We start from the raw sequence: 10,155 nt of genomic DNA, 5'->3' as shown, positions 1-10,155 counted from the left end.
TTAAAAGACACGTTTATACATTGTAGGACTTTTTATACAATTGGATCTTAACATTGCACCTGTCAAGTCAATGTAGTCACAAATTCTTCAATATTTGTAATACCTTTGAATGTTTTTCCTCCCACTGCACTTAAAATCCTAAATTGTATGAAATATACATAAACTCTAATATCTACAAGATATATATATTTGATGTTGCTGGTATAGTAGTCCATTATATTTTGATGTTGTTGCAGTAGTATGAAATAGTATGTCATTCAAACTAATCTTTGTTTAATAGTATTAATATCATGGAATTTCCAGTACTAAGTTGTTTGATCTACAATATATATACCATGGTTTAATTAATTTCCATCTTTATAGCCCCAAACATTGTGGCAGTCATACACAGAGCAAACTGTCTTGAAAATTAGCAGCAAGACAAAGAATATTGACAAAGCAACAGGCAACAACTTCAAAGAAACATAGATGCTTTTCTTAAATCCTCTACGAGCCCTAACGATTAGCCTTTGGTCGTAGTACTCGTTGACTTTCTTCATGACAATCTCCACATTAGAAATTTCACTAGACCTCACAAATGACCTTTGCATGGTACTGAACAAAGTGGCAATTTCATTATCAGTCAAATCCCCTTTGATAACATCAGCTTGCCTAAGAACCCTCACATCCTCAGTAGCATTTGCAATCCCACTCATTAGATTTATGTATCTGGCAAATTCGAGCTTGGACTTCGACATGGCAGCTTCATAGATCATCAAGTTTCTAAGTATGACTTCTGATCCAGCATTCATTGTCATCACAGGAAGGTATAAAGTTGAAGAAGCTTGTTCAAATTTAATCATACGGATACCCTCGCGGATGGGGATGCATCTGACACTGGCATAACACCATAATTGGGATGCTGAAGGGATAGTAATGATATTCTTGATTTCTTCGTCTCCATTTCTTTCCATACCTTCCCTAAATAGCCCGGAAATCTTTGACCATGGCACGTTTGCTAAAATCTGGTTAATGGGCCTTACAACTTTTTGCACTTTTTTTGGACCTATAGGCTCCAGCACCTTCAACATTGTTTCGAATTTGTGAATGATGTCTTCATGTGTATCATGATCATGTGCTTCATCTTTATCGTCATGTTTGATATCAATGATGTATGACATTTGAATAGGAACCGAAGCAAAATCTACATGATCATCGAGGATTAAACGATACATAAGATCTAGCAAATGAAGAGGCTGAGTTTCTTTGGCGTTATTTCCATGATACTCATTGTTTGCAGGCAAAGGAAGTGGGGAATGCATTTCACAAAAGCGCCTAAACAAGGATATTAACTCTGCATCTTCTCTATCCTCAGGGGAAGAGAGACGGAGAAACTTTCTTATTTGCCTCAAAACCACAAAAGGGATTTGGTTCTCAAGCATCATAAAGTCTCGGGTGAAAATGGAGTCATCAATATTATTTTCATGATCATCATGCAGGTTATTTCCATACGCTGAACGGAAGATGTTAAGCAAGAATAGACCATCTATGGCTACTATCCAAGCTAAAGTCTCCTCATCTATGTCCATGAAGCGGTTATAACAGACACGGACAACAAGGTCGTTCTCTCTGAGTTTGTCAATCAAGAGGTGCTCGAAATTGATGATTTGAGCAGGCTCAAGAATGTCCTTGATGGCAGCAAGTTTGTACCTTTCCATTTGATATAGGTCTGCCCTTAAATGGTGATAGGGTCCCATTCCAATGAGCTGAGGAGTATAGGCTTCTGGTTTCTCATGAGTTAGTGTTTTCGGAACCTGTAGGACACAGAGAGGAGGGAGAAGATTCAAGTCAATGCCAACTTCTTTTTGAAGGGCATTGCTTATGCGGTCTGTCCATCTCCTGGCGCTTGAATTTGATGTCATGTTTCTTTAATTTGTTTGCAGTTACATATATATTATATATTCATGCATGCATCTATGTATTTATAGATTAATTCTATCACATTTTGCTTATGAGTTTTGAATAGTACAATACACAATTAGGTTGCTGCTAAGAAAGTAGTGGAGGCACAGGGAGTTTCTTGCTTCCTTCCTTGTTTAGATATTTTCCTTCGACAAACAAACTTCATATCCCAGCCATCCAAAATCAACCATTCAATTAGGCTAGAAATAGTGATCAACGCGGCAAGTTTAGGTTATGTTTGGCAACATAAATAGTACAATTTAATCACGACAAGCTAAGTTATCCCGTATGCTTTCACATGTGAGATTAAAATCAACCATTTAATAAGGCTAGGCTAGAAATAATACACATGCTTATTATAGAGGTGACATTTGAAGAAAATGTATTAATGTCATATATCTTTTGTTGGGCTGTCAACTTCTATGAACTTCTATGAACTTCATGAATAGGACACTCAAACAACAACCAATATATCTCCTTTACTTTGCTCAACAACTCATCTTACTTCTCCATGAAACAAGGAAATGGAACCAAAAACGAAAGAGGATATTTCAGAAAACACGCTATTATGGGGTGCAATTACGTAAGGGATCAACAGTTTGGCACAAGGAAAAAGCTGGCATCCAGAAAGAAAACCAAACACTACTTTTTTTCCTTCCCTCTCCCCCTCAGGATGGGGTTCTATTTTGCAGGAAAAGGCCCAAATGAAAACTCTCTTGAGGCAGAGGTGGTGTTTTTGCTAATGTCATTCTAGTTAGGACAAGTCTATTTTCTTCAATAGGCCTACTTAAACTACGTGGAGTTGAGGTTGTGACCTATAAAAATGTCCTAATGTGTAGAGAAAGATATTTTTATGAAGGCAAGAGATCAGTTGAGTGACCTTTCTGTCTAATTTATATTTCTTTGACTTAAAATGTTGCAAAAGCTTCTTAGAAAAGAGAGCAGTACTGAGGCATTTGATTCCGATCAATCTCTTGTTATTGCTATCTCGTAACGATCTAAAAAAGGCAAATTAGGGCATACTCATAGAGTCTAATATCAAGTGAAAAGTCTTTTTCCACTCGCGAGATTTTGGAATTATTATGTATAGTACTATATTATATTGTGTTGTGTTGATGAATACAACATATGGATAGACCGTATTGTTATCTATTCTTTATGTACAAGAAAAGTAGGATACAAAATGAGACTTTTTGTCATTACGTCATTATGAATTTAAAGATATCATACAATATAATTTAAGTGAGTCAAAATAAATAGTACTATTGTATTTAAACTAAGGACACAATACTGGAATAGGTAACAACCATCCAAACAAGCTGTTAACTTTTTATTCAAATAAAATGCAATGCCCAAAAGCAACTTCTACTGCCAAATTGAGATTTAGGACCTTGGTGTGCAGTAATTCCCAAGAACTTGGGTAAATGTGAGGATGTTTTGTACATCGGACTGCCTCAGTAAATTCCAGGTATGAAATTTCTTCACACTTGTCTTTGTAATTTCATTCCAAGTCTGAACTTGTGGGTTGATTCTTTGTGATTTGTTGTTAACGGGTGATGGTGGTAGTGGGGTGGAGTGGGGGTGGAATTCGACTTCCTGAGGTTATTAAGGCAATCAGGGAAAATGGTTGCCTGTAAGGTGTTTGTTTAAGTGTCTGAATGAATTCTTTAGCTTTGTGAAGGATATTTCACTGTCATGTTGATTCAAAATGGTTAGATAGTTCACTCTGACTATGGCATTGCACTTTCTGAAATAGAATGTCTATCATTGAGATGTTTCTGGTTAACTGAAACTCCATGTAGACATGTGGTTATGATCACACTGAATTTGCACTCTTAAATATTCAGTCTTGGTTTTGCATAACTTTGAACCCTTTAGGCTCTAGGGGTCTGTCTCCAACCTCCAACTTAGCATTAGTTTCCTCGTGAGTCTCGTCAATCAAAGCTACGTCATCCTCAAATAACATACACCTTGACACCTCTGCTTGAATTTGTCGCGTCAATACATCCATCACCAAGGCAAATGGAAACGGGCTAAGAGTTGATTATTGGTGCAACCCTATTAACATGGGAAAGTGTTTTGAGTCTCCTCTCACTGCCCTAACTTGAGTCTTGGCTCCATTGTACATGTCCTTAATCGACTTAATGTACGCCACGGACCACATGTATACCTCTAGCCTCTAAACATCTCCATAGAACCTCCCCAGGGACTTTGTTGTAAGCCTTTTCTAGGTCGATGAATACCAATGCAAGTCATTCTTCCTATCCCTATACTGCTCCTTCAGTCTCCTTACGAGATGAATGGATTCTGTAGTCGAGCATCCTGACATAAATCCAAATTGGTTCTCAAAAATTGTCACGATCCTCCTTACTCTCATCTCCACCACCCTCTCTCATACCTTCATAGTCTGGCTTAGCAGTTTGATACCCCTATTGTTGTTGCAATTTTGAATGTCACCCTTATTCTTGTACAAATAATCATACTCCATCTCCATGCATCAGGCATCTTCGTCATCTTGAAAGCAACACTAAACCACTCAGTAAGCCACTCCATACCTGCCCTGCCTATGCTCTTCCAAAAATCCACCTAAACTTTGTTTGTCAGTCACTCTACCCTTACGCAACTTATGAATATCAACCTTACCCTCCTCAACTTTTATACGCCTAGAATAAACATAATTACTATTCACGACGCCTCTCTAAGTGCTCCAAATCCCCTAGCACAATGCCTTAACTAATGAGTACCTCCTCTACCAGTACTTTATCATCCTCATCCATGATACACTTCACTTGGTCAAGGTCACGGGCCCTCCTCTCTCTAGCCTTAGCTAACTTGTATAACTTCTTATCCTCATCTGTGTTCGCTAATTTTACGTACAAGCGCTCAAAGGCTGATGTTTTTGCTGTAGTAACCGCTAACTCTGTCTCCTTTTAAACCATCTTAGTTTATACTTCTCCCTATTCGTCCACTTCTCCTTCTTGTCTTAGTCTCCACCAACTTTGCATAAGCCAACTTCTTTGGGTCCAATTTCCCTTGTACTTCTCCATTCCACCACCAGTCCACTCTATGCCCACCAGAACAGCCTCTCGAGACACCCAACACCTCTCTAACTGTCATTCTAATAATAGTTTCATAAATTGATTGCACATGTTTTATGTTAATAGATACAACTTAAAATATGTGTGGTTTACACTTTAGTTAAACTCAATTGATAATCCTTGCGACTAACTTGATACCTTGATAATTACTTTAATAAATAATAGCATGAACTTCGTTTGAATCATAAATTAGTTTTCTGTACAATTTGTCCACTGGTAATTCTGAAACCTTTTCATTGTTACTTTCTGTTGACTTTACCTTAACTCATATAGTCTAATTTCAAAAGTTACATTGGAAGGTTAAAATAATTTCTCTTCTATCTTTTTTATCTTAAAGCAAGCACCAACAATATAACAAAGTAAGGCTGTTCAAGAAAAACTTAAAAGCCGAGCAAAATTGAACTGAAAAATGAATCAGACCGACTAATAAGAGAGACATGTATTTGGTTTGGTATTATACTGGAAAAAGATGAACCAAAATGACATATATTTTTATAGAAGACTATAATAAAAATAAATGTCGTTTTGGAAGTGATTATAATAAAGGATTCATTATTGTTTAATTAAATGCGTGGGTATAACGTGTATGATCACTTTCTTAGCAAGTATTGTTTAAGTAGTTCAAATCTGTCTTTCATTTTCACAAGCGAAGATTTATTAAACTAATTGTTATTTGATATTGTTTTATCAATAGTTCTTAAAAAAGGCTTAATGGTTCGGGACCACCCTTACATTATCTTTATCAACAACAACAACAACAACAAAAAATTTGGGACCACCCTTACATTATCTTTATCAACAACAACAACAACAAAAAAAATTCGGGACCACCCTGAACTTGACACCATTTGTTCGGTGTACACCCGAACTACTGTTGGTCCTACTTATCCCCCCTAAACTTGGTATTTTTAATAGCCTTCACTTGCTAAGCACTGTCATGGCAAAGAGCATGGATACACTCTCTTTTAGGCGCGTGAGAGTGAAGAAAAAGCTGAAAAATCACTTCCAAGTGGGGTATCTTGCAACAGTGAATTGCCATAGTCATATCATATACAAATAGTTTATTTGTTCAAAATTATATATTTCTTCTTACATCTTCTTAATAAACCACACATATCTTACCATATATTCATTTTTTTCAATTCAAGTCTATAAATGAGACTTCACTGAAGTTCTGTTATTTTAGCCACTTAAAAGGTTTTAGTCAAAATAATGGAGTTCCAAGTGTAAACTTTCTTTATACTTGCAAAAAAAAAGGGTAAATTTTCTTTCTATTTCTTATTAAGAGACCAACAACTATTTATTTCATCTGTGTACTTTTTCTTTTTTGGGCAAAATCTATAAAAGAAATTGCTAGAGCTCCATTATTTTTAACCAAATAAAAATAGTTAGCCAAAATAATGAACTTTTCAACTATGTATTTCTTTTTAGATGCAATGATGATTTGTTTCAGCTGTGTATTTCTTCTTTTTCTGTCTACAAGTGTAAAAAATAAAAATTTACAAAAATTATAAAACTTAAAAAAAATAAAACTCTACCAAAAAACAGTTCAGCTGTAGGTATTCAGGGGGATCTTAAACTATTATGCCTTAATAGAAGTAGATAAACATATTATTGTTAAGGTTTCATTTTAAGTTTTACGTTTATATAGAAAAAAAATGGGATTAATTTGTTTATTTAGTATAATTTAAAAAAATTGGCAGGCTTAAAAGTACATATTGATGTAACTTAGCTTAATGAAAGGGAATAATTCATCTACTATGGAGAAAATTTCTCACATAAGAATATTTCATATATCATAAATTCTTTCATGTTAGTGCAAATCTTGCTAAACGTTATAAGTAACATACATTATCATATGGAAAAGTGTGTCCATAACTCTGATAGATTGAATGAACTGGATTTTAATTTTATTTGCCAAGAAAAAACCAAACCAAAAAGCACCCAAGGGTGTGGCCTAGCGGTCAATAAAGTGGTTGAGAACCATGAGGTCTCAGGTTCAAAATTCACTAGAAACAAAAAACACTAGGTGATTCTTTCCATCAGTCCTAGCCTTGGTAGACAGAGTTACCTAATCCCTATTGCTGGTGGGAGGTGGCAGGTATCCAGTGGAATTAGTTGAGGTGCACGAGAGCTAGCCTGGTGTAACACCCCAGAAAAAATATGAGCTAAGACTCGAACCCTTATTTGTAGTGAGTAAGATTTTTGCAAGGAATTTAAAATTTCTTAAGTATTAAGTTCAGGTCACTAGATGTAGCACCTTGAGTTCCAAAAAGAAGTAAATTGGAAATAGCAAAATCTGAAATTTGGAGAGTTAAGTATGAGTTATGGGTCAACTTCAAACGACCATAACTCCTAACTCAGGATGATTTAGGTGTGCTACCAGATACTGTAGGAAACACCTTTGAATTATCTTTCCAAGGTCACCGAGTTTGCTAAGTTTTGAGTTCAGATGAGTGAGATATGGCCTTCTGAAGATAGGCTGTCCAGTTAAGGAAAGTTAGCCGAAAATAGAGAGGGGTATTTTGGTCTTTTCCTTACCCAATCAGATTTAATTCATTTTTAGTAATATTTTAAGGGTCTAATCCTATTGGGTTCAGTTTTATAATCCTAAATTAGCCTAGGGTTTTAGTTGAGAGTTCAAGAAGAGAAAAGAAGAAGAGAAAAAAGAAAGGAGCGAAGCGTTCGTCGAGATTCTTGCGTGTTGTAGCGGATTTTCGCCATGGGTTTGATCCCTAAGAGGTATGTAAGCTTCCATAGTGTTGGGTTAGTTCACCCACATGCCAAACATGTTATTTTCAGCATAAGTTTCATTCTCAAAAAGTTGAAGGATTTAAGTTCTTGATAGGTGTTCTTGAGGTTCATTCTAAATCTTGTTTTGTTGGGGTTTTGATGATTTCTTGAGATGAAAGTGATTGTTTTGAGTGTTGTTTTGAGTAGATTAGTCTGTACTTAGGATGGGTAATTGACTCTAAGGAAAACATGAGAAAAGAAATCGATTAAAGCGATTTAGGGTCAGAAAACGAGAGGCGAAATTCGTCGAAACTTTGCCTGGGGAGAGGCTGGCGCGGCGCGCCCAAGGGGCTGGGGCAGCGCGCCTGCAGTGTGCCCATAAGCAGTCTCTGAAGTTAGGGGCTGGCGCCCCGCGCCCGTAACGCGCCAGGGTCGCCTGCCCCCACTCTTTTTCCGTCGGTTGTCCCGTTTGAGTCCTTTTTAAGTGTACCTTCACTCCTTTTGATTCTAATCACTCTAAACTACTTCTAAACACTTAGAAATCATTCATAACATGAATCCTAACCTTGAATTAATAATTCAAATTCAAGGAAAAGTTAAGTGTTAAGTCTTGAGAGTTTTTCCGATCATTTTGAGACAGTCCCTTTTAGTCCTTTCAAGGAATCTTCTACAATTTCTAGTAACTTGTTTCAAGACTCAAGTAAGTGAGCATGAGAGTGAGGAGAATGTATTCATGAGTCTACTTTATTATTACAAGATCCTTCATACCATGAAGCATAACTCTTGAATTCATAATTCACATTCAAGAGAGAGAGAGTAGAATTCAAGAAAGCCTTTGAGTTCAATTGTGAATCCTTTGAGATCAACTATCGATTTGAACTAAGTTTTGAGTAAGTAAGTAAGAGAATGAGAAGAGTTGTATCATGAGTTCCATAATGTTATGTAGACCTACGAGTCAAGTCGTTCAAGCCCATAAATTCCGCATGAACTCCATAAGTTGAGTATCTATGACAGGAGTAATATCTCCATGTCCTAAGTCTTAAGTATTGAGTTTCTAACCCCTTTGAGATTAAATTCATAATCATGGGACTATTACCTATTACCCATCAAGTCTATGAGTTGAGTTGTCGTGCCCATAATTCCGCATGAACATTATAAGTCGAAAAATCTTGAGATGAGAAATATCTTTGAGTCCTTGAGTTGAGTAGTTCATGCTCATAATTCTGCATGAACCCTCTGAGTTGAGAATTCTTGAAATTTGTAGTATCATTGAAGTTCTTGAGTTCCAAGTATTGAGTTCTATCTATGGTTATTGAAAACCTTGCATTGAGTCGTTCATGTCCATAAATCGGCATGAACCATATTTTAAAAAGCCTTTTATAAATGTTTAAACTTTGTTTTAAGACTTAAGTTTTGAAGTTGAGTAAAGAGTAAAAGTAAAGTTCATTTTCTTCAAAGAAGTATATGAGAACTAAGTATTCCTAAGAAGTTCGAAAATGTTTTCACATTTTGAGAAAGAAAAGGGAACATTGATTCCAAGAGAGCTTTTAAGCTAAGTTTTGAGTAATTATCTCAAACCAAAGAAAGAAGTTGTTTTAAAACATATGAGCTAAGTATATTTTGGGAGTAGTATTGAGCACCGATATGGGGATGCGAGTTCATATTAACTCAAGTCTCCATAAACCATGTAGCCATCATGGGTATTAATGGGTCATACCTTTTAGATGATCACATAAGTTAAGCAAGTGGATCCACTAAGTTAAAGCGTTCTATATGATGGCAAAGTATAGGATAGTTCTGGCAGCGTGGGCAAGACGTTGTATCACCACTTAGGCTCATAGTGGTGGTTGTCGGTTTGAGAATCTCCCACAGAAACTATATTATTTTATTATATAAGTAAAGTTGAGTTTGTTATTGCATTTTCTTTAACGAACTAAGTTGTTTTTATTGTTTTATAAAGCTTTTCATATATTGTATGTGTATTGTTGCTTTATATTGAGTTGAGTACCTAGAGTCGAATATCATATCTTTGAGTTGAGTATCTAATCTCTGAGTTGGTTGAGTATCCTTGAGTACTTCTGAGTTGAGTAGTTTTGAGTATCCTTGAGTATTCCTTGACTTGAATAGGTTTAAAAAGAGGTAAGTATGTTTCCATATTTTTTTTATCTAAGTTCAAGCTTATGTTATGCTTTAGAATTCCCCTTACATGCTCGTACATTCCACGTACTGAGCCATTTGGCATGCATCTTCTCATGATGCAGACACAGGTATTTAGGATCATCAACAGGAGGTTCGTTGATACATCCGAGAGTTCGAGTTAGCTATGTTGAGCCTCCTTGCTTCCAGAGGATTTCATTTACCTTTCAGTTATATCAGTTGTTAG

At 36.0% G+C, this 10,155-nt stretch overlaps 1 protein-coding gene across 1 annotated transcript; it reads right to left on the bottom strand.

Moving 5' to 3' along the window:
• Positions 1-344: 344 nt before the first annotated feature.
• Positions 345-1,901, bottom strand: LOC125877637 (putative UPF0481 protein At3g02645). Its single transcript, XM_049558868.1, has one exon. It carries the CDS (start codon positions 1,899-1,901, stop codon positions 345-347), a length of 1,557 nt encoding a protein of 518 aa, XP_049414825.1.
• Between the last annotated feature and the right edge of the window lie 8,254 nt (positions 1,902-10,155).

This window comes from Solanum stenotomum, chromosome 9 (assembly GCF_019186545.1).
Source record: "Solanum stenotomum isolate F172 chromosome 9, ASM1918654v1, whole genome shotgun sequence".
In the NCBI taxonomy this organism is placed as follows: domain Eukaryota; kingdom Viridiplantae; phylum Streptophyta; class Magnoliopsida; order Solanales; family Solanaceae; genus Solanum; species Solanum stenotomum.
Note: the sequence above shows the minus strand (reverse complement) of the source record. Positions and strands in the feature narration are given on the sequence as shown.